This window comes from Psammomys obesus, unplaced genomic scaffold (genome assembly GCF_907164565.1).
Source record: "Psammomys obesus unplaced genomic scaffold, mPsaObe1.curated_primary_1811, whole genome shotgun sequence".
Taxonomy (NCBI): Eukaryota; Metazoa; Chordata; class Mammalia; order Rodentia; family Muridae; genus Psammomys; species Psammomys obesus.
In genome coordinates, this window is record NW_026596256.1 from 4,855,936 (window position 1) to 4,880,140 (window position 24,205).

General features: G+C 40.2%; 3 protein-coding genes across 13 annotated transcripts in view; 2 read left to right on the forward strand and 1 right to left on the reverse strand.

Annotated features, from left to right (window-relative positions):
• Supt20h (SPT20 homolog, SAGA complex component) overlaps positions 1 to 15,530 on the forward strand; it is a 28,998-nt gene extending 13,468 nt beyond the window's left edge. For 4 of the 9 annotated variants that reach the window (XM_055596730.1, XM_055596729.1, XM_055596731.1 and 1 more), the window contains 14 exons: positions 554 to 625; positions 2,179 to 2,336; positions 3,319 to 3,345; positions 3,842 to 3,874; positions 4,783 to 4,891; positions 5,289 to 5,391; positions 5,673 to 5,828; positions 7,475 to 7,781; positions 8,365 to 8,522; positions 10,839 to 10,894; positions 12,930 to 13,046; positions 13,633 to 13,738; positions 14,276 to 14,397; positions 15,087 to 15,530. In XM_055596730.1, the coding sequence (XP_055452705.1) occupies positions 554 to 625; positions 2,179 to 2,336; positions 3,319 to 3,345; positions 3,842 to 3,874; positions 4,783 to 4,891; positions 5,289 to 5,391; positions 5,673 to 5,828; positions 7,475 to 7,781; positions 8,365 to 8,522; positions 10,839 to 10,894; positions 12,930 to 13,046; positions 13,633 to 13,738; positions 14,276 to 14,397; positions 15,087 to 15,224 (1,662 nt within the window). In that variant the 3' untranslated portion in view covers positions 15,225 to 15,530. The remainder of the gene's footprint in view (positions 1 to 553; positions 626 to 2,178; positions 2,337 to 3,318; positions 3,346 to 3,841; positions 3,875 to 4,782; positions 4,892 to 5,288; positions 5,392 to 5,672; positions 5,829 to 7,474; positions 7,782 to 8,364; positions 8,523 to 10,838; positions 10,895 to 12,929; positions 13,047 to 13,632; positions 13,739 to 14,275; positions 14,398 to 15,086) is intronic. The other 5 variants (XM_055596735.1, XM_055596736.1, XM_055596737.1 and 2 more) reach the window with 3 other exon arrangements.
• Positions 15,439 to 22,232, reverse strand: Exosc8 (exosome component 8). Of its 2 annotated transcripts, XM_055596739.1 has the most exons (11): positions 21,911 to 22,229; positions 21,291 to 21,327; positions 21,097 to 21,160; positions 20,735 to 20,808; positions 19,745 to 19,790; positions 18,952 to 19,057; positions 18,819 to 18,864; positions 17,900 to 17,996; positions 16,569 to 16,689; positions 15,949 to 16,055; positions 15,439 to 15,659 (listed from the first exon to the last, which is right to left on the reverse strand). In XM_055596739.1, the coding sequence occupies exons 1-11, from the start codon at positions 21,925 to 21,927 to the stop codon at positions 15,544 to 15,546; spliced, it is 831 nt and encodes a 276-aa protein (XP_055452714.1). In that variant the 5' UTR covers positions 21,928 to 22,229; the 3' UTR covers positions 15,439 to 15,543. The 2 variants fall into 2 exon arrangements, with proteins under 2 accessions (XP_055452714.1, XP_055452715.1); XM_055596740.1 differs by lacking the exons at positions 20,735 to 20,808; positions 21,097 to 21,160 and having other exon boundaries at positions 21,911 to 22,232.
• A 167-nt stretch (positions 22,233 to 22,399) lies between these two features.
• Alg5 (ALG5 dolichyl-phosphate beta-glucosyltransferase) overlaps positions 22,400 to 24,205 on the forward strand; it is a 22,259-nt gene continuing 20,453 nt past the window's right edge. For both annotated transcript variants that reach the window (XM_055596874.1, XM_055596875.1), the window contains exon 1: positions 22,400 to 22,494. In XM_055596874.1, coding sequence (XP_055452849.1) covers positions 22,429 to 22,494 — 66 coding nt within the window. In that variant the 5' untranslated portion in view covers positions 22,400 to 22,428. The remainder of the gene's footprint in view (positions 22,495 to 24,205) is intronic.

Here is a 24,205-nt window from a genome sequence, read left to right on the forward strand (position 1 = left end):
GTGTGTGTGTGTGTGTGTGTGTGTGTGTGTGTGTGTGTGTGTGTGTATGTATGTATGTATGTATATGTAACTTTGGGGAGTTGATTTCTTTGCTTCTGCCACCTTGCTCCTGGGCGGCAAACTCAGAGCTTCAAGTTTCAATGGCAAGCACCTTTACCTGCTAAGCCATCTCTCCAGTCCTTACTCAATCCTTTATGATTGGTATTCCAAAATTATCCATTATTTCAGTAATGCTTTTTATATTACTGTTATAACAGTTAAAACAAAAAGCCAAAGGCATATGTAGACTATGAATACAAAGAAAAAGAAAGCCATGTTGTCTTCTTGTTGCATATGTGGCTCCCAGGCAGCCGGCGTTCTTAACCACAAAATCATCTGCAGCCCCTCATGCCAAACTTCTGATGAAATGCATCAGGACAGTTTTTAACTGTTAAATACAAGTGCTGATAATGCTGGTTGAACCCTTTTTTCCACCTTGATTCTGTTGAACTGTGCAGATTCTTGTCTTTGTTCTAGTACTGACTCCATTTTATTCAATGTCTTTACTGTTTAGGTGGAGAAATACGCTAAAGTAGAAAAATCCATCAAATCTGATGACTCCCAACCAACAGTCTGGCCAGCTCATGTGAGTAATCAGGGCCAGTCTCTTTCACTGATGATGCAGTTTGCCTATGTATGTTTTGTTTTCTTTTTTGTCTTGTAGCCCAAACTGGCCTCCAACTTGCAATGTAGTCAAGGCTGGCCTCGAACATGTTGATACTCTTGCTTCTCCTGCCCAAGTGCCAGATATGCCCCACCATATTTGGCTAACAATGTTGTTTATGAACTGGGCTCTGAATTTATTAAACAGAAAATTATTTTTAGCGTATAACTTTTTTTAAAAGTACAATTTGAGCTCTTGTGAATGTCCAGAAAAATAATTAGTCATAAGTGTACTTTTCATTTTACAGAGACGTTTTATTGTAACACTACATTTTATGTGTGGCATGGTAGCCTATGCCTATAATCTCAGCTCTTAGAGGCAGAGGCAGGGAGCTCCCATGTTGAAGGCCAGTCTGGGCTACTACATAGGGAGCTACACAAAAACCAAACTAAGAGTCAAGCCCAATGGTACATGACTATAAGTCTAGAACTAAGGAAACTGCTGCTTGAAAAGGATGTCTTTGACATCATCCTGGACTCCATAGTGTGGTAGTATACTACATATATATCAATATTATGTATACATGTTTCATACATATAATATATTCTGAGTGATCTAGGCTTACCTGGAATTTTGCTGTGTTTACCAGCTGGACTTGTTATCATTCTGCTGCTTCTGCCTCCTGAGTGCTGGGGTTACAGGCTTATGCCACATGGCTGGCTTAAAGATAGCTCTGAATGAAAGTCATCTGATTTTCTCGTTGTAATACTTTCTTAAATGAAGAAACTGAATTATATTTTGGATGGACTCTAGGGGCAAAGTAATAAAATTTATGGACATTTTAAGGATGTTTTATATGACTGGCTGATGACTAAAGACATTTTGCTTTCAACCCTTATTTTCAGGTTGTTATATATGGCAGTTGTATATGTAGTGTATGAAGCTCTGTGCATATCTCTCCATCTTGATGAGATGCAGCATGGGAACACAGCATAAAGCACTGAAAAAAGGGTTCTATGCAGTAGTTCTCTATGAGGGTTTGGGCTGTTACAGTCCTTCACATTTATTTATTTGTTTATTATTTGTGAGACAAGGTCTTACAAGGTCCTAGCTGGCCTGGAACTTACTGTCTAGACCAGGCTGGTCTTGACCTCAAAGAGGCCTGTCTCTCAAGTGCTGCTGTGAAAGACACCACTACACATGACCAGTTTATTTAACTGTAATGTGGAAATTGCTATGCCAGTCATGGGTTTTGTTTGACATTTGGATGAGATACTACTTGTTGAGGTCTGTGGCAATATTCAGTAAACATTTGTCATAATTTTCATTATGTGTGTTTCTTAAAGTATGACTCAGTATCATATATAATCATCCTGAGCTTGGTTGTTTTATACTGCCTTCAACATTTCTTTAATGCCATGTTTATACCAGACATTAGTCAGCATTTATTTATTTATTTATTTATTTATTTGTTTGTTTGTTGATTTTTTTTGCTGCTTGAGAAGAAATTATTGGGGATTCTCTCTCAATTTCAGGATGTAAAAGACGATTATGTATTTGAATGTGAAGGTGGTAATCAGTATCAGAAAACAAAGCTGACCATCTTACAGTCTCTTGGTGATCCACTTTACTATGGTAAAATCCAGCCGTGGAAAGCAGATGAAGAAAATGACAGCCAAATGTCTCCATCCCAGTGAGTTCTGTTGAGTACACGTAATAGACAGAGGCCGTCCAGAACCTATTTAGAGCTACCAAGGAGCTGCCAAGTATTGAAAACAGTTTTCCTCTAGGGATTTGGTGTTTAATATATACATACCGGTGCATTTTGACAGTGGATGTGAGTAAAGTTGAAATGCAGTTGCCAAGTTCTCAAGTTATTTATAATTATTTATTTTTTAAAGTGCAGATAATTATTTTTGTGATAGTCTTGGGATTTTGCTATTGGCATATTTATATTATTGGCAATTTCTGTAGTTGATTTTCTGAAAAGTACATCATTAGTACAGGGTACTTATACAGAGTTTTGACTTGGGGGTTGGGGAGTTTGTGTAGGGTCTGTGTAGCCAGCCCTGGCTGGCCTGGAACATGCTATGGAGACTAGGCTGGTCTCTAACTCACTGAGGTCGCCCGCCTTTACCTCTGCCTCCTGAGTGCTGGGATAAATTTGATTGTATGGCTACTTTTATTATTAGTTTGTTTCTGAAAATCACATTTATACTGTTTTGAAAAATAGAAAAGAGCTAATGAAAATGAAAAAAAAAAGGAAGAGTTCAGTGGTATGTCAAATTATGGTTAAAACCTTTACCAAAATTGATGTGAAATTTGTGAAGAATGATTAGTTTTAGAGTTACTTCACTCATACCTAGGTAAGAGTCAACAAGAACGAGCAACAATTCCTCAGCTTACAGCATTTCTGAAATTCTTTCCCCAAAGACACATTCAGCACTGTAAATGTGCCGACATCTCTCTATAGAGTAAGGGCGCAGTAGTTACTCCTTTGTGCAAGTTCAGTTCCCATGGCCATGGGACTGCTTTCAGAAGACAACTGGTACATCTGCTGTTATTCTGCAGGATCTGTGCTCATCCACATTCTTCCATTTTTAGAAGTAAGAGCTGTGCAGTTTAAGTTTGACCTGCCGTTACTGAGTGCTTTTCTTTCACATTTTGTATTTCAGCTCCTCCGCAGATGATCATTCAAATTGGTAATTAAAAATAAGACTCATTTGTTTTTGTTATGTTATCTTGTCAAACTTAAAAAAAACGAACAAACAAACAAAAACCTTAGAAAAGATTTTTGTTTGAGTTGGCAATAAGCTTTCATTTTTGTCTAAAATAATTTTAAGAATGACTTCCAGAATCGAATTAAATGAATGGAAAGCCACAGGCCTTTTAGTAACTCAGGGAAAATGTTTGTAAACTGTGTAGTGGTACTTGGTAATTTTATTCCAGATTGTGTAAATTATAAATAAACATTAAAACAAATTTTCCTAAGGTAAATGAGCTAAATTGATTATTTTATGATGAATGTAAAACTTGAACATTGTTTCTCAAGTTTACTATTTTAATTTAATGATACATTGGTAGATTTAAAATGAGTTCATAATATATTGCTATGACTAAAAGAAAGACTTTAAAGATTAACACAAGATGTTTTAAGACAGTCTTGCCTAATAATTCCCTTTCTTGCTAACATTTTAGGTTTATTATTGGGTCAAAGACTGATGCGGAGAGGTAAAGTTCATTTTCTTCTTTATTTTTGGTCAGATTAAATATGAACCTGCATTTTTGTAGGGTAGAGTGTTTTCTGTCAGAGTCACGGATGTTGACTTCGTTTCACATTTAACTGGACAGTACATTATTTACTGTCTTGGGTTAAATCACTCAATAATAAAATCTCTGAGACCCATTTTCATGATATTTTAATGAGAATTAAGAGAACAAAGATTTTATTTAAAATACAGTTTGTTTTAGGTAAGAAAGCTTAGGTATCTGAGAAAGATGCCTTTAAGATGGAAGTTTATAATCCAAGTCTAAGGGAAAGAGAATGAGAAATTGTGTTGTCTGTTCATTGGTTTAATTATATTGTAATCAAGGATGACCTTATAATTTTTATGTTAGAAATAATATCTTAAAAATATTCCTATAATTCCTATCATGATTAGCAGAAAAGATTTAAACATTACTTTGTCACTGGAAAGATTAGAGTATGCCTCTCTTTATTACATTTATTTAGTGTGTGCTCTTGTCACTCAGAAGTTGGGTGGTATGTGTGGGAGTTGGTTCTCCTTCCATGTGAGTTCAGGGTGTATACGTAGATTGTCAGGCTTTGAGGCAAGCACCTTTATCCATCTCCACAGCCCAGAATACACTTTCTAAGACAGGATTTCCTTGTGTAGCTCAGTCTAGCCTTAGGCTCTTGACCAGTCTTTTCCTTTCTGCTGTGGAATGTGCCTGATGAGAATTCGCTTTGCAACCCTAAGCACTTGTGGTGGGCAGTTAGGGGACTACTTGTAACATTTTGATTATTCTGTTAAATTTGATGGGTCTTATTTTCTAATAATAACATTATTTTTTTCCAGTATGGTTTATCTTTAAGACAAATTTGGCCAATCCGTACCTATTTTTTTCTAAAATTTCAGGGTAGTTAATCAGTACCAGGAGTTGGTCCAGAATGAAGCTAAATGCCCAGTGAAGATGTCACACAGCTCTAGTGGTTCTGCCAGTCTCAATCCCGGGGAGGAGACAGAAGTATGTTCACACTGTTGCTACTTTATGGGTCATTGTTTCTCAGGGAGTCTCAGAAATATGAAGGGCATGGGCATTGTAGCTTTGCTTTTACTTTCAACTTTTTAAACTTGTTTGTTCAGCATTATGATAGAAGGTTTCAAAAGTACTCATTGATAGGTACAAGTTGTTACTCCTGTTAAAGGTTGGTTGAGAAGGGTGCCAGGTTTTCCTTCACTTTCTGCCCTTCCCTGGGACTCACCTTACCTCCTTAGGTATGTCATAGTCTGTGGGTATCATGTGAAACTTTGTTCCTTTGTAGTAGCTCTGATGATGAGGACTTTACAGTTAGAAATTTCATGTAGGAATTGTAATGCTATTAATTTTAATCTTAACAGTTGTGTTTAATGTCACTCCTCAGCAGTCCGAGACCGTGTCCATCCAGTCTTCAGTTTTGGGGAAGGGAGTAAAACACCGCCCTCCGCCCATTAAACTTCCCTCAAGCTCAGGAAATAGTTCCTCAGGTATTAGAGAAATCCTCGCCTCTGAAACCTAATAGTCTTCTCTTTCTTAAAACTTACTCATTTTTACCATGATAATTCGCAGAAATTTGAATTATGAATATAGGGAAAAGAATTATATATTTGTGTGTGTTCATATGAGTGTGTGCCCATGTGTATACCTTTAATCCTGGAGATATCTGGTTGGGGTGGATGGTGGATTCAAACTCTGGTTTTTATGATTGCTCAGCAAGTGCTCTTGTAACTGCTGGGCCTTCTCTAGGAAATAACTTGTGTTCTTCCAGGTAACTACTTTACAGCACAACAGGCAAGCAGCTTTCTTAAATCTCCAACTCCTCCTCCATCATCTAAGCCAAGTCTTTCTCGGAAATCATCTGTGGATCTCAATCAAGTTAGCATGCTTTCTCCTGCCGCCCTGTCACCTGCCAGCTCATCACAGAGTGAGTCATGATTTAAACTCTTGCTCTGATTTTCCTAAGTTTTTGCATTGGTGTTTCTGGAGGCAGCTTTTATTCAGTCTGTGAATAGTGAAATTTGAATGTACTATGTACCAAAAATGTGTAAGTTGCACGAAACTCCAGGTAGAGTTCTTGTTGGCTGTATGTATTTCGTGTTTACTGTAATTGTATTTGCTGTTTTGTATCTATGTATGCACTTCGTGTATACCTTTCTTTTAGGCTTCTTGCCTATCCATCTTCTCAAAAAAATGATCTGGCAATAAGATTGCAAAGTTTTATTTGCAGTGCACCCTAGGATCATTTTTCTTACTATATAAACTGGCTGATACTAAAAAGAAAATGTGAGAGTGAATTATTGGAGGCACTATCTTTGTATGTATAAGACACCAGCTGGTTCCAAGATTACATGCAATAAAATAAAAAGTGGTGTTTGAGACCACATCTACACTTCTGTAAGCTGTCACTAAAATGTGATAATCTGAACATAGGAAAATAGAATTCTCTCTTTTGGATACCCTTTTTAACAGCAAGTAGAGGCAATATAGGAATGCTAGGTTTAATTTGGGAGAATCTCTTCAGATGAATACCTGACAATGTTAGGTACTGATTTGGGGGAATTCCAGTTTTTTAGCTTTAATTTTTTTTTTCTTGGTGGCTAGTGTGTGCTGTCAGTGCACTGCACAGTGCTAAGATGGTCCTAGATATTAACATCTGCACCGATGGCTCAAAAGGTGTAATTTTTCTGCCTTCTTGTTTTGCACAAAGAAAAATAAATAAATTTCCTGAAGGTCTTATTCACACTTCTCATGTTCTGGGTATGGATGGTGGTGAGCTACTGCACACGGTTGTGTTGAGGCAGGGTGGAGTGACAGCTTCTGGACATTCACCTCTCTCTCCTTTCTTTCTGCAGGACATGAAAGCTAAAAAGGAAACACCTCAAGAGCTTTTGCTTTACTTTTTTTGTTTCATTTTTTTTTTGTTTTTATTTTTTTAAGTTGATAAAACTGTGCATACTTCATTCACAACAGATTTTCTATACATTATACATTTAAACAGAAGTACACAGTTACTGTTAAAGATGCAGTATTATCTATAAAGTACTTGATGTATTATTTGTAAATTTGTCAGGGTAAACTTGTTATGTTGAGAATTAAACATGTATATCTCGGTGCCAAAATATAACTGATAGCCTTGTGTAGCTTACTAAACATGTTCACAGTTTATCTCAGATAGTTAAACTAAATAAGCAGTATTTTTCTTTAAAGAAGTCTTGAATTAGTGGAATCACAAATAACAAAAATTAACTTAAATTCACTTTCAACTTTGTAGCCAAAAGACAGCACGTAGGAAACTAACTTTTCAGTAGGTGTTGTGGTAGAGTGTTAGTGTATTTCCCCTGTTTCTGTGATAGCATCTGGAGTGGGGTTCTTAGGTGATATACTGCATCCTTAATTGTAATTGAGTGTAGCAACCACTCGTGGATTGTGTAGAGAGTTGACACTTGCAGTTAACTGCTTTTAAAAAATTGGAACAAATTTGTCAGTGCTAAGTAAGATTCCATTAACCTTATTTTAAAAGAACTGGCCATTTATAACAAACTAGCAATTTTTATTTTTCTCAATGAGCAGGATCTGGAACTCCTAAGCCATCTACTCCTACACCAACCCCTTCATCGGCCCCACACTCTCCTGATGCTCAGAACTCAACTCCTAGTACCCCTTCAGCCACCCCATCTCCCCAAGATTCAGGCTTCACCCCTCAGCCCACTTTGTTAACTCAGTTTGCTCAGCAGCAAAGGGCTCTGAGCCAGGCAATGCCTGTGACAACCATTCCTCTTTCTACCATGGTAACATCTATAACAACAGGAAGCACGGTCTCCCCGGTCATGGCAGACTCTGCTGGGCTTAACTCCATCAGTATAGTGAGCTCTGCTGGGTAAGTTGACAATGCTAAAGACAGTTTAATTTGCAAGATTAAGACAAATGGCATATTATACTGAAAGGTGTTCTTTTTATGTAGTCAGGAGCTGCTTCCTGTGAATGATATAATTTTAGTAACAAATCTATTACCTGTACAAAGATGTATTCCACAGTTGCCCACATTTCATACTTGCCTGTGTCATTACTGTCCTTGAATCACTTGGGCAGGACTTTGCTTCTCTGTATTCTGAAGTATCTAGGGATGTGCTCATTACCTAAGCCAGCCTTGTCACACTTAAACACTAAAATGAAACTTGGCCTAGAAATTGAAATTTTAAAAAGTATTCATTTTGGGGTGTATGTGCCGCATGGCACGTGTAGAGGTCAGAGGATGACTTGTATGTTTTGGGTTTTTGTTTTTTTCTTTTACCTTTTACATTTTCAGGCTCAGTGGCAAGTGCCTGCTGAGCCATCTCACCTGCCCTAGAGGAATTAATTTTTAAGACAGAAATGATGGAATTTAGAGTTTTTTAATATGAAGAATTGTGAGGCTGGTCTTTGCTTTCACAGTGTGTAATGCTCTGTTCCTTACCCTGCAGTGGAGCCCAGGCTCTGCAGAGTGGCTCAAACTCCATGCTGGGCTGTGACACTGGTGCCATAACTCCTGCAGGAAAAAGCCTGTGCAGCAGCCTTCTGCCATCAGGAGATCTCTTAAGAAATGCACCACTCAGTGCCATGCAGGCAACTCCTCAAGCAGGTTAGAGTAAAGTACATGTGAAAGTCTTTTACTTATCCTGTTGTTGTTTTGTGTGTGTGTTTTTATGTATTTTTAAAAACAGGATCTTATATAGCTGGTCTCACCCTTGCTGTGTGCTGAAGGTGACTTTCAGCTGATTCCTGCTTCCAACTCCCAGAGATGGGATGACTGGTGTGTGTGCCCCCATGCCCCGCCATAAAAACCATCATTTTAAGCACATTACTAAAAATACCAAATGTTGTTTTTCACAAAGTTTTATATCCAGATACTTGAAAAGCCTTTTTTAGTTCTGATATCAGATAACCACCTAGCAAACAGCTTCTGGTAATAAACCTGTTAAATCTATAACTCTATGCATGTTATGTCTTCTGGTTTGGAAAAATAATAAAATTAGTTTTAGTCGCCTTATTGTGTCAATGTAGTAATAATCCAGAGAAAACAATAAAAATATATGTTCTCCTGGAAGCAATATAGCATGGCAGCTAAAAGCCTAGACTCTTATTTCTGTAATCTTGGAAAGCTGCTTTTTTGCATCATTTTTTCCCAGAAATAAAATTGTGAAATTTTACTTATTTAATAAAAATTTGTCTCAAAGACATACTTCACATGTCATTGAAGTATTTATTGTACTATAGCTGGGCCATGAGGAACATTCATGTTGACATTCTTTGTAGAAGTAGCAGGTCTTGGTAGTTATTACCATGTGGTCCAAAAGCAGTGGGAACAAGTGTGCCTGTTGTAACGCCTGGAACCAATTCTTTTTCTTACCAGTGGAGAGAGAGAGAGAGTGAGCAATACAGAAAAACTGACCAAAAGCTTTCTCATAATGTAAATATGTCGTTGGTTTCTAATTCTAGTTGTGCTTATTTTAGTAAGAAGGATCATGGAATTTAAAGTCATATCCTGCCTCCTAGATGCTTAGATTTACATGTAAGGAACTTGCAGTGTCCCAGGTTTACATGGCTCCAGTGTTGTCCTTACAGAAGATGCTAACCCTACCCAAGTCTCAGTCTCATCTGCACAACTTGGTCCGTAGGAGAAAGAGGAAGTATGCCAGTGTCTTTGAAAGCCACATACAGGGGCCATGCTCCTTTGTAAGCTCTGCCACAGTGTGGTATAAGGTGGATACCAGGACCTCCTGATACATATTTGCACATTTCTTAGTGAGAGTTCAAGCTGTTTCTCCTCAGGCACTCTTATTTTATTTTTTTTAAATGGAACACACCTGAGACTTTCTCAGTTTCTTTTACAAGCCTTGCATGACATCGCATACAAATTCTCTACATCCCTTCCTGTAAATAACATGTGATAGAGGACTACATAATGTGTTTTGTTTATGAGATCTTCCCACTTCTTCCTCCCAGATCCTGGAGGCACAGACCACCATACCTGGACTAGATGATTTTTAATCTGTATTCAGATTGATATGAACAAAACTTGCATATACTTTTTTGAACTGCTTGGGTGGTGATTTTGAGATAAGGTCTCACTTTGTAGTTCTGGCTGTCTTGGAACTCACTATGTAGATCAAGCTGGCCTTGAACTCTGAGGAGAGATACACCTCTGCCTTCTAAGTGCCAGGATGAAAGGCATGCACCACTAAGCTGGCTAATTTGCACATACTTTGAGACCAAGGTCAACAGACTGTAGGTCTACAGCCTGCCAATAATGGTTTTTCACAATTGTATGTGTAAGGACTTGTGGCTCAAGTTCAAAGTCAAGTCAGCCTGCAGGCATCTGTTCTATCCTTCACCATGTTGGGGGGTTCTGGGGCTGGACTCAGATCACAAGTGCTATTACCTGCCGAGCCATCTTGCTAGTACTTTGTTTTGCTTTTCTTTAAATTCAGAATTAATAGCCCATTATATAATAACTTTGGTTTTTATCTTTACAAAAGTCAATGTTTTTTTTTTTTTTGTTTTTTTTTTGTTTTTTTTTTTTAACATTTTGATGATTGGTATTTGGGATCCAAAATTGAACATTTATTGTATGTAACTGAGGAATGTGGACAGGTAGCAGTTAAAATGTGCTTACACAGTGATGGTATTTTTGTTATCTTCATGGTGTATATGTAATTCTAGATGACTTTCTTCAAAAGTAAGAGAAGTGAAGAAGTCTTTAAAATGTAGACTATAGTTTATACGTTGTCTTCACATCTTTGAATGTCAATATTGAAAAATAAAATGGTTCTTTTGTTGTATTTAAAAATTATATGCAAATTAGTCATTTGGAGAAGGACAATTTTCATATGTTGAAGTATAAATTTTTATTTGTAATACTTTCAGTTCCATTATAACCGTTAGTTTTATTTGACAGGGATCCCGTTTGGCTTAAAAAATACTTCAAGTCTCAGGCCTTTAAATCTTCTCCAGGTAAACATGAAACAATGCTTTTGATTTAAATTTTTATATTTATATATGTCCATATTTGAATTTTGAAGTTTTTCCAGAATTTTGTAAGGATATGTATAGTGCTACTTTTATGTAGTTCAATGGATACATGGATGCATGGATGGATGGATGCATGGTTACTAGATAGATAGATACTAGGTAGGTAGGTAGGTAGGTATCAAGAGCTGGCTGCCCCAATGGGGAGTCCTGGAAAGGCACCTGCCTACAATAATGGCAGTAGTAATACTTGCAGACATATGTGTGCTGCCTGTTCATGATGGGTTTTTGTGTTTGGAGGTTTCAAAATTTGGGTATGTATTATTTTCTCCAAGGAAGATTATGCTTTAATACAGTGACAGATAACTACTAGTCATTCTGTTAAGTGTTTGTTGCATCTAATATATATACCTTTTTTACATTACTGTGTCACTGTGCCCGTAAAGCAATAGAAAATGGAGCCTGAGTAGTAGAGCATCTGCTTCACATAGGCAGGGCCTTATGAAGACATAGCAATGCCTGAGAGAAAACTAAAGAATAGAGTACTCAGGGTCCCATGCTCATTCCTTTACTTACTGGCCCCTCCATCTGCTCCTAGTTACTTATCCCATTACCCTCTCTTGTTCAGCTTTTCCTTCTTTATCTGTAATTCTTTTTAATTATCATATAAAATAATGGATTTCATTATGGCATTTTAACCCGTGTCCTTTTCTTCACTTGTATTAGCTCCTCTTCCTAACCTGCTTCTACACTGGCCCACTTTCTTCTTCCACATAGTACCTGCCCCACTTTGAGTCTGTGCCCAACTGTTTAACATTTAGACTCTACATACTGGTAGATGATTGCTATTTCTTTTGTGCTTTTCTGCCATTACCCTCAACTTGGTTTGCCCTCTTACCCAAGCTATTAAACTAGTAATTTGGAAACTGGATAGTTTTAGAGAACATAAATATCTCATGATAATGCAGAGCTGTGGATTGTTGGGAAATAACAGTAACTGACAGACCAGCCAACCTCATCTGCAGAAATAACTGATTGGGAAGTTTGCTATGAACTAAAACTATTTTCTATACATAGTATAAATATGCTGTCAGTACTTGCAGGCCAGTTGCAGAACCATGCACTGGTAATGTGGACACAGCTAGAGATCATGGCTTTAATTAGAATTACTTTTCTTTATATTGTGTTATCATGTGTCTTAAGAAGTCTTTTTTGACAGAAATAAAAAGGAATGAGGACAAAGCCACCTGTCTGCTAGTAAAGCAGAAATGCTGAGGCTGAACTATGTCAGATTTAGTGGGTTTCATTTTCATAACCAAAGGATTGCCATTTTAAAATTGAATTTGGATTCAGAATAAGAGCAACTTAGAGTCTCCACAATAAAAGCACTTTCTTATCAGCTCTAGAACTCCTCATCCCATTGTATTAAAATGGTAATTTTTAAGGCTGTTGGCAAGACTAGAACAAATTTGGGGGGTAGGTTGTCTTACATTTCTGAATCATAACTTTTTGATTTCTGAGACAGGGACAGCATGTAAAGCTCAGATTGGCTTTGAACTGTCCCTTCTGCTTCAGCCTGCTAAGTGTTAGGAGTGCAGGCACCACAGTATGTCTCTGTGCCCAGCTAGTGTGTTTAGTTCATATGCATGCAGTGATCTTTTGTACTGATCCACGAGGATCAGTAAATGTTCAATAAACAATAGATTTGGATAGCTAGCTATTAACTTGAAGGTAGAAGATTTATATTTGAAAATAGTAATATTTTAAGGGACCAAAATGCAGTAGTACTTAAAAGTAGTTTCTGGGTATTGCCTGATTAAGGGCAGGCAACTTGTTTCATTTTGCTTCTGTGTGGTGTGTGAAGAGGGGCTAGAGCTACAGCAGCAGCTACTGAATTCCGGCCTCTGCCCAGCTCCTCTTGCTGTTTCCTTGGAGCCTAGAAGAGTATTTGTAAGGAAATTTACATATTTCACATGAAAACAATGGAAAGGCAGCTAATTCTTGTTTAAATTCTGAATAGCTTCCTGGTGGTTCACTCATTTTCAACACCCAGCAGCAACAGCAGCAGCTGCAGCTCTCTCACTTTGTACAGCCTCAGCAGCCTACAGCTTCAAGTCCCCAGCAGCCAGAGGAGCAGGTAGGGAGGTTTAGCCCTTGTGTTTGGGTGTGTGTGTGTTATTTTCAGGGTTTTATTTTGTTGGAAGAAATAGTTCCTGTGCTGATTGTTTCTCTTTATCAGCAACAGTAGCTACCAGTTATCCTAATCACAGCTGCTTTGAATAAATGCCAGTAAGTGTCACACAAACCATGTGTAGCACAGGTTAGCTTCATAGTCCTGCATTAGCGGATTGCAGGGTGAGCCACAGCTCCAGTAATTTCTAGATTATTGAGTTCAGTAATTCTAATTCATTTTATTTTATTTTTTTTTCATTTTGAGTTTGGCTTGTTTGTTTACGATAGCACTGTTCAGGAACTGATGTCTGGTTTATTTTAAAGTTTTTTATTTGTTTATTGTTCATTCCAAGGACTGGATTCCAAATTCAGTACTTTCTTAGTTTTTATTACTTCTATGTATGTTTATTTTATATGCATATGAACTGTTTATGAATACTGTCTATTCCTCCTCATACATGGAAAGAAAAGCTGTATTTTTACTGGCTCAGAAAAAGGTTTGCCCTTTTTGTACAAGTCATTTGCTATTTTCTTTTTCTTTTTTAACTCAGTGTTCTGAACAAGGTCTAACTGCTCAAGAACAGGCCTTAACTGCTCAGCAAGCTGCTGTTATTAACCTTGCTGGAATAGGAGGCTTTACCCAGTCACAGGCAACTGGTAGGTAAATCACTCTTACTGTTGAAATCTCACTGGAAGTTGTATTTTAGAAGAACCTACCACTTTTTGCCATGTAAAAGTACTTCTGGACCAAGTCTAGTACCAAGTTCCATCGGGCTGAAAGAAGAGGTCATGGAGGGAGACAGGGCATAGCTGAGGTGCTAGAGTGCTTCAGTGCTGGATGCAAGGAGAAAAGAGACTCAGGACTTCATGGTTAACCTCTTCTACATAGTGAGTTTGAGGCTAGCCTAGGATGAGACTGTCAGCAACAACAAAAACTGAAGAGGGAATACGGTACCTTAGCCTGGCAAGTCCCTTCCCTCTGTATGGTTAGAATGTTCTGGAATCAACAATACCTTTAATTAGCAGGAAACTAAATTTATTTTGAAACATTTATGATTTGATACTGAAGGTTAATTATACTGCTATTTTTTGGGGGGCTTTGTTTTTTGTTTTTCATTTTCTATGTTGTACTTTTCTAGCTCCAGTTGCCTTCAAACTTTTTGACTGGCCTGCTTTCCCCTTCTCCCTCTTTAGTGTTGTCTCAGCTTGGCTCTGCTGAGAACAGACCTGAGCAAAGTCTTCCTCCGCAGACACTCCAGCCCTCCTCTGCCTTTCAGCAGCAGCACCAGCACCAGCACCAGCACCAGCAGCTACAAGTAATCCAGCAGCTTCACTCTGGTTAATTAAGACACTGAGCTCAAAAAGTACTGTACACTGCCTTTCTGTAGGGCTGCTTTCCTGTCTGTTGAGGCTGAAGCAATTGGTCAGTAACTTAGCCAATTTTATTTAGAAGTCTGACATTTTAAATGCCAGTCAGCTTGGAGCACTGAGTGTATAATAATTCATACTTTGTGAGGTCTTGCTGGCACATTCCACACATCCCTCTAATGTGCATTGTAGTTTGAAAGTTTTAAGTGTCAACTATTAACTTTATAACTCTGTAATGTGGAGGTATTCCAATTAGTAAATGTCATGTGTTTAGAAAAATGTTCCTATTATTTTAGGAAAGGATGTCAGCATACTGTGATCAACTCCTGACAGTTGCTTTATTTTGCTATGAATTATTGTACAACAAAATGGTAACTGAAATTGCTGTATTACTGCAATATGGACTGCCAGGGCTAAGTAGCAGATAACTGTTCAAGCCCTCAGCAGGCTCCTGCACTGTCCTGGTTTGGGGCAGTCGCCTTGTTACCGAATGCTTTCTCCTTCCCAGGCTTGTTTACATCACTCCTGGGGAAGGCACCTTGTCACACCTGTGTGTTTACCATATGTGATCTCTTTTTTTTCCCCTCCCTTTTGCAGCAGTTCATCTCTTTTTTTTTTTTTCCCCTCCCTTTTGCAGCAGTTGCGATTCTTGCAGCATCAAATGGCTATGGCAGCAGCTGCTGCACAAACAGCCCAGCTACATCGTCACCGGCACGCAGGCGGCCAGTCAAAGAGTAAAATGAAGAGAGGCATGCCAACTACTCCAAAATTCTGAGTTACTTTTTTCTTTTTTACAAACACAAGACCACTGAATGAAAAGAATTCTATTTCTACTCATTTTCTCCCTAAGATGCCAGTATTTTCCATTGATAATGTGCACACTTTATACAGAAGCACACACTGTGATTCTTATGTGGAGAATGTTTTCTTACATGGTTAAATGTTTCCCTATACATACCAGCTACAGAAATAATGTTAAGTACGAGAAATAGCTTTCAAAAGAATGTAATTTGGTATTTATTTAGTATAAAAAGCCTGTGCACAGTACAACAAATACAATTTTTACAGCTCTGTTTTTCAATTGTGGTGGCTGTTTATTTGTGTTTCATGCTCTGAATTACTTCATCCAGTAGCTTGTTTATTTCTTTGTGTCTCGTAACTGCTCGACTCATGCAGTCCTGAAGTTTAGCTCCAGTCAGTCCACTCCCACCTGAAAAATTATGCCAATATTCGGTGTTCCCATTAATTATTTTGTAAAAATTAAAAATCATGTCAAATGGTTGTTTTAAATGAAACATATCATATAAATCAAGTGTTGTGGTCTCAAGATCTGCAGATTAGTTTTAGGAAGACCTATAGAAGACAGGTATGTCCTAAGTTTAAGAATGACACACAACCCTGAAGTAGGCAAGAAGCCATAAACTTACAGTAGCTAAACAATGCCCCACACCGCAGTTCCTGCTCCCCAGTGTCTCAAAGCCTTGGTGGAGAGAACATACCTGGCTTGTGAAGACAACACAGCTTGCCTTCCTCATCTGTTACTACTGTTAAGGTTCCTGTTGACAGCTGTTCCTCCTCTCCAGTAGGGTCAACTATCAGCAAAGTGCTACATGAAAAAGAATGTGGGTTCGGGAGAGGCACATCAATGTCCATTCTAGGAATAGACCAATCTCATACAGTACATGACACGCCTGCTTCAGCCTGGGCGTGAGAGTGCTAATCTAGGGCTGGAGGAAGCCAGAGCAGCAGCGCCCTGCAATCTAGTACTTGTAAACACTTTGCCCTTCAGCTTGGGGTCATCTTCGCAGGTAGTCAGGCCTGGAGCACAGCTCAGCAATGGAGATCTTGCCTAGTAGAAACAGGTGCCATGTATTTCCTGTCACCACTTAGGAAAAAGGCATTAACCTAGGGGCAAACAAGGTGAGCAGAACTGGTCCTGTACATCAAGATACCTGAGCAAATGGAAGCTCTAACTAAAGGAACTGCATAGCAGGGCTCAAATGTCCACTGCAAATTAGGGTTTATGGCTACCTGGTGGACATTTCTTGTAAAGACAGCTAAATAACAAGCCATTATCTTAACTTGGGATCTACAGTGTTATTACACTTGGTTAACTTACTCATCAAACACAGCAAAGGAAGTTGCAACTGGTTTTGTTCTGACATTCAAATAACTTTTCTTCTTTAAATTAACTTCTGCTAAAGCGGTTTCTTCATTTATAGTAACTTCAGGCAACTGCACTAAAAGGCAAGTGTACATATAAAGTGAGTCTGGTACATAGCGTGGCTTCTGTGCTTTAACTTTCCCTTCCACTTAGCGTATCCATAAGTTATTGGTTGATTTGACAAGATCTCACCAGGTAGACCATCTGGCTTGGAACTTACTCTGGGATAAGAGTTGTGTGTTGCGCACATGGTATCAATATAGTTTTAAGTACCTCATAACAACTCAGATAAATATGGAAGAGGAAAACATTTTTTCAGAACATTTCTTGTTCTGGCCAAGATGATTTTTTGTTATTCTGCTTTGTTTTCCCCGGACAAGAGTTGTAGCCCAAGCTGGCCTGGAATTTGCCTTGTAGACCAAGCTGGCCTCAAACTCAAGATCTGCCTGCCTTTGGCTCCTTACTGCCAGGATTAAAGGTATATACAACCAGCACAGGCTTAAAGTATCTCCTATTTTATAATACTTATTTGGTCATCCACTCTCCTATGGTAAGTGCTCCTCGGCACCATTTTACTACAGAGGAAGAAAGCAGGCTGGATTGCTATTTAATTAGGACCATATAATAGCACTATTAACTGCATCTTCCCCGCTGAAGTAGTTGGATATTTTATTGAGAGAGGACCCTGTTTTATAGTCTTAACTGGCCTCAATCTGCCATCCTCACCTTTTGTGTCCTGATTACAGATATAAACAACCATGCCTGTCTTAGTTTTATTATCAACTCAGCAATGTAGAATGACCCGGAATATGTACAAGTGAAATTATAAGACAGAATCAAGCTACCTGGGCCCTTACTAGGAAGCATCGCTATCAGAGATGATACTTACGGTCTGTCTGCATGAGCCACCTGAATTACAAGTAAAAATCCTCTACCCAAGTCAGTGGATTCTGGGAATGACTGCTGCCCTACTACAGGTGGAAAGAATCCAAGCAATTTTAAAAGGCTATGAAACTAAAAGAATATAAAACTAGGAAGTACATTTTAGAAAACCCTGTAAAGTTGACTAACTCTAGAAGAACAACCTGGGCAAGGTAGTTCATACAATATTATCAGCATGTGAGAGGCTGAGGCAGAAGGATAAGGAATTCAAGGGCAGCCTGGGCTACAGGATACTCACAAAACAAAAATCCTGTGAATGGTCTCTCCAGAAAACTCTTTAAAAGGTTTTGACCAGCTGGACTCTGACCATGTTAACAGGAAAATTATCTTTTAAGGTTGCTTACCATTCTTTAAAGCTGCTAATAAAGCAAACGTGCAGGCATCCAAAATGTTTCCATCGTAGTCTAGGCAAATAAGGTCACAGTACAGAACCCAAGCAAGCTAAAATAGTTCACACAAAAGAAATTAGACCTGATAATAGCATATGGCTGTTTCCTTAGACCTAAGTATTATAGAACCATTGGTTATACAAAACAAGAGACTTCTTGAAAGCCGAAAAAAAATTTTTTTTTAACTTTTATAAAGTAGGAAGTCAAAGTGGCCAGGTTAGGAAAGCTAGGTACTAGCAAACTGACAAGTGACAAACTTGTCTATTCTAAATAGACTAATAGGTGCAAAGAGGAAGTTTTATTCTTGCTTTTAGATTATCAAATGAAAGACTAAAACCTGTGCCTCATTATGTGCAATGAAGATTTTATGGTGCTAGTTAGCACTATAAATCAGCAAGGGAAGCCACTGTTATACATACTATGTGGGTTCACCATAAACATCGCAAGCAAAACTGAGAAAAGTTTTTTTTTTTTTTTTTTTTTAAATCAGAAAGGGGTATGTGTAACCTTAGCTTTAAAGTTAGCTCCCCAGACAGGTTATATATATATATATATATTTATATGTTAACTGGACATGATGGCACACACCTGTAATCCCAGCATTTGGGAGGCTGGGAAAGGAGGATAAGCAGGTAAAGATCAGCCTGGGTACACAGTGTGACCCCATCTCATCAAACTAAGTAAAATCCAGTCAGACAGGAACAGGATTTATGAATAATCATTTATTTAGACAAATATGGAATAAAACAAACTTAGAGAATTTCTTCTAAACTCTAGAATCTCAGGGTTCCAGGTTGTTGATGGGTTTAATCCCCACTACCATATCAGACCACACAGCCACTTCAGAGTTCATAAAAGCACAGTTTGTTCTTACCTTGCCTGGAGAAATGCATAAGTCCTCTTTCTTAATTATCTGTGAGCTTGATTTAATGATAAAGAACACAATAAATGTGAAGGCAAAACATCTGATAATGAACAGTGGTAAAACTTGATCATATTAGTCTTACTTTTCAATGACATCTGCAATGAACTGGCTGGTTACTTGAGCCTCTTCTCCAGGAGGTCCAGTTCGAAACCTCGATGAACACAGCGGTGGTAGATCCACATTAGGGACTGAAAGAAACACTGCAGCTATGAACTAAATTGCACCCCTGACAGTTGGGGTTACTGGTAAAGGGACTGCTTGCTGCACAGCACAGCTGCCTGGCCATGGGTAGACTCTTCAGGTAGAAAGCATGGCAATATCAGGAGTACATTCTTCTCAGATTGCCATTCTCAGAGAAAATTTTACACTTTTCTGATGTTTTTCCACAGTGCTTAAGAAGTTTATTATGCTTCAACCACAGTATTTTACAGTTTTTCTGGTTTCTTCCCCCAAATACCTCAGTCTGTAGGATGGTCCTCTGCTCACAAGCAACTATTAAAGTTTCAAATGTTGGTTCCTACCTTAAAGATAATCCAAAACCAAAAATATTGTCCAGTATTCTAAACAGAGTGCAGACAAGATTTCAATCTATAATGATGGCCTTTACCTATAAGGACCTCTTGGGTAAGGACAACAGAATATGTAAACAAATATGCTCATATGGGGTTAGCAAAGTTAAGTTCATGTGATGTACTATGCCTCACCTCTGCTAGTAAGTAGAAAGCTCTGCGTTTTGTTTAGTTTTTTGGGGGTTGGGGGGAATCTATTTCTGAACATTGGGAATTGCTATCTACCTAAATGACCAGGCCTTCCCTACAGAGTTAGCTTTAAACTTACTCAAGTATTTGTTAAAATTATAAAACCATTTAACTCACCAACATATCCTTTATCGGGGGCATCTACTGGTGGTGCTGCAAATTCCTATAAAGGCAAATAAATGTATTCCAGTGAAAGAGGCCACTCAAAAACTATGAAGACATTCCAGCCATTTACTGAGGCTGTACCAAAGACCACGTCAGCCAATTATCCTCTCTCATCTACAGTGCTTAAGGAATTATGGCAGGGCCCTAAGGATGATGACACTGCCTTACCATGGCTCCCAAGGAGATTAAAGGGCTGTGTAGTCAGACTGCTGCTCATCAACGAGGATCAGTGGGAGTCTTGCCTGCCCTCTGTACACTTGTTCACTAGCCAAGAATCTGTATTTATTCCCCAAGTGACACGGACTGACTTGGAAGCTAATAGTGGTCAAAAGTGTCTCCACTAGCAATAACTGGCCCTGCACAGCTGAAGACCCACACCTAACAGACTGAGAAACCCGGGGCAAGTTAACTGATCTTTCCTAATGAACAGTACCTGTCTACTCCCAGGGGCTATTCCCAAGGCTCAATTGAGACAGTGCCATTACGTTCACAGCATGAACCTGGCAAGGGGGATGTGTTCTGACAGTTATCACTACAGCTAAACAAGGAAAATTGCTCAGTGTAACATCAGAAAGTACAAGTTTCATCATCAGACTCTGCCTGCCTTCTGCTTATAGGTAATTGTGTAAAGCACCTAAAAAAAGCAGCCCATCAGCAAACTATTCCTATGTGACTGACAAAAGCTGTCAATGGCTAAAAGGTATTCCAGTAACAATCTCAATTTCAAAAATGATATTGCCAAAAATCTTAGAAGTATGATGAGCTCAGGAGACAAGGATTTGCCTTATAAAGCATTAATGATAGATGTTTAAAAACATAAAAAAAAACAAAAAAAAAAGTTGGGGAATTTTAATTCTAGATACTGACTTCTGATTAATTACAACCTCATAAGCATGAAGTGAATTTGGAATCCAGCTATCAACAGACATCCAGTAAACCTACCGCTTTAACTCCACAAATGACTGTGGTGTTCCCCAGCTTCACGAGAGCAGAACCATCTGCCGTACTGATGGAACCTGGTGAGCACAGTATTCATAAAAAATGTTTAAGAAAAAGAAAATACCCACAACGTTTCCTACAAAGTAGTTTAAATGCTCTAGTTTGTATGGTTATCTTGCCAGACCTTTTCACTTGCCTCTGGAACTGATAGGTTCCAGTCAATGACTTAAAAAAGACTTAAAAGTCTTTTTCTTCTGTCCCCCAATTTGAATTAAGTTAGATCAACAAGGCTGGTATAATGATGAAAATCTCATAACATCACCAAATGCCTTAGAATAGTGAGCTGAAATGACGTGTATTTTCACCTATGTTGACAGTTGTCGTTCTAAATTCACCAAGTTCTCTTCCATCAGGACGGCAGTTTTCTTTCTAAATGTTTATAAGGGAATAGATTATTTATGCAGCAGAAAACACATTACGCGTCATTAATATAAATAGACTGAAGCATATATATTTTACTAAAAGCTCTAACGTACAAAATCAAATCACCTTTACTCACCAGAAATCTCCTGTAATACTCAAGCGGCTCCACAGTTCTGAAACATGTTTGAAATATAAGTCAGTGCATATACTAGAGCTTGGTAAACCCAGAACTTAAGTGTGGTACTGAGGCACCAATCTCTACACGCTTAGGTTTCTGAAGCTTTTAACCATGTTTACAAAACCTTACAGTAGCAACCGGCTTCCATCGGTGACCCTAACTGCGCCCTAGTCAAGAGAACTGGGTCACATCACTCTGGCTCCGAGGCAGGGCGCTTCGCATCTTCACGCAGTAAGCCGCGCTGGCGGCACCTGCGACTTGAACGACCACGGAAGACGGCATTTTTACAGTTACGGCGGATACGTGGGGCCCCATCAACCACACGCAGCCAGAAGTTACAGCAGACACCAGTTTGCGGGTTACACGCGTGGGCGGCCCCGAAGGTTTCAGGGTCCCTTCCGAAGGCGGCAGTGCGTGGCTAAGAGGTCGGAACGGACCCGGGGGCGCTGCCCCTCAGCGCCCGCGTGGACAGAGCGCCCTGCGGCCCCACGACTCCTCGGGGTCCCCCACCCCCGCCCCCGGCGGCCGCCACGCGCCACACCCGCCCGCGGGCCCCCTTGGCGCGCGCCGCCACTCACTTGAACCCGGCCGCCATCTTCCCGCCCGCGCTGCGCCTGCGCGGCCCTCGGCGCTGCGCCTGCGCCCGCCCCCCGCCAGGCGGCCTCCCGCCCAGCGGCCTGTGAGGAATCCCGGGTTAGCGGCCCGCTTCCTCCCGCGGGAGGCTGCCGGGATCCCGGGTTCGGGGCCTGAACGCCGGCCCCGGCTAGCCCGAGCGTCCGCTTAGGACCAGGCCCGTGGAGGTTCAGCTCACAACCGCCTGCCGCGCCAGCCCCCGGGGTCCCGCGCCCAGGTCCCCACGGGCCTGCGCGCACGTGCACACAGCAACACACACACGCGAAATTAAAAGGGGTGACCCTGAAACAGTCCACGGCGCCAGGCGGCCGCAGACGGCGTGCGGGCGCCGGCCCTGCACTGCTCGCGGGAGCCGCGCGGGGGCGCTGCGGCCGGCGGTCTCCGGCCGCTCGGCCTCTCCTGCGGGGCGGGGCGGGGCGGGGCGGGGCGCCGCGCGGCGCTTCCGCGAGTGTGGAGCTGCGGGATGGCTGCGCTGCTGCTGCAGCTGCTGGGGCTCGGCGTGGCGCTGGCTGCAGCCGCGCTCCTTCTGGTGAGGCTGTGGTTGGAGTCCCGAGCTCCGGGGGTCCCCTCCGCAATTCCTTCTCGTGCTGCCCGGGCCCCGTCCACCCACATCCCCTGAAATCCTTGACCCTTTGTTTCCCCTCTTTTGGATTCTTAACTGTCTGAGTGCCTAGTGCCCCCACCCAGCTTCTCGGGACCCCTGTCCCTGAACCCCCGCCCACCCAGCCTGTCACTCCCTCTAACCCCCAGCCTTCCTCCGGGGCCTCCTGTGTGCCATGTACTGCAGCTGGGAAGAGAGCAGAGGACCCAGAAGACTAGGGACGGTGGGTGAGCAAGACGCAGGCCCCAAACCTCCTTCTGTTCCTTTTGGCCAGGGGTCGTTTTGTCCCAGAATCAGGTACCCTGGTATTTCTTCGCCATTCTTACAGAAACGTTGCAGACTCCCGCTGACATGTACAGGAGGGCAGATTTGCCAACTGAACTCTGCCATACTGTTTGGAAAGAGCCTGCCAGTCGTTGAGAAAACGGAGATTTTGGAAAGCTTCCTTGGTTTCGAGACTAGATGGCTAGACAGTTGGCCAGGAAGGCCTCTGCTGCCTTGCCATATTATGAACATACACAGTATGACTTTGTGCTGGGTGTCTGGGTGAGCCAGGCTCCGTCCCTTACTGAAATGCTTGAAACAAATTTGTTTTGTTGGCACAATTCTGGGTTGTGACAGCCTTACTTTGAATGTGTCGCATAGATTTAGATGTGTGGACTGTACTAGACCCTACTGGCTTGAAGTAGTAGATCCCACTGGCTTGAATTGGTAGAGATATACAGTATTTTTTACTGCGAGCATGTTGTACTTGGTGTGTAGCGCGTTGCATCTTGAAACTCATCTTACTTTCCGTCCACCTGCTGGCATTCTTTCTCTCCACCGTGCCCCACTTTTTAAAATTCTTTTAGAAAATTCCAAATATCATTTCATCTCTAAATCATCTGCATTTGTTTCTATAAGGACCCTTAAAAAAAAAAAAAACTGCAATAAGGCAATTCCAACTGTCTTTGAAACCTATGATTTTCGTGGCTCCAAATACCCTGTGAATTTAAATACTCTTGAGTTTGCCAGTATGGATTTCATCTTTAACTTTGCCCTCCAAATTTCTTGTAGGATCTAGAGATTTAATTAAATGCTTATGTGAGTCTGTTTTGACGGGTTTGGGGTCTCTTGTTTTTTTTTTTTTGTTTGTTTGTTTTTAAATGAAAAGTCCTCAGGTACCCAGTCACCTGAAACACGTTTACATTTGGAAGCACAAGTTTTTAAGATGATGAGATGTTTCTCTGTCATCTTAAAAAGGTAGCCAGCTTTTATTTTTGTATTATTTCATACTTAAAATTTTCTACATTTCCATTCATTGTAGTGATTATTCTTTTCATGCTGCAATTCCTTCCTGAGAAGCACCTTTAAGTGACCCACCTACTTGTCTCTTTCCATGCAGCCCTGGTAACCACCACAGATAGATTTTGCTTTCTCTATGATATGCTGTATTGACATACATTTTCCACTCCAGACCCAGATTAATTGTTTTCTTAGGAGCATTGATTGTTCTCTGTGGAAAGCTGAATTCAGAAGTCACAGTCTGGACAATAGAGTACACAGCCGGACTATTTTTTTATTTTATTTTTGTTATTTTTAAGTATACATGCGTGTGTGTGTGTGTGTGTGTGTGTGTGTGTGTGTGTGTGTGTGTGTG

Excerpts from the sequence above, each read along its gene's own strand:
- Exosc8 (XM_055596739.1), bottom strand. Across the intron at positions 18,865-18,951 it reads ATTGCAGATGTCATTGAAAA|CTCACAGATAATTAAGAAAG; the intron begins GTAAGACTAATA and ends CATTAAATCAAG. Across the intron at positions 17,997-18,818 it reads TATGCATTTCTCCAGGCAAG|CTTGCTTGGGTTCTGTACTG; the intron begins GTAAGAACAAAC and ends GAACTATTTTAG.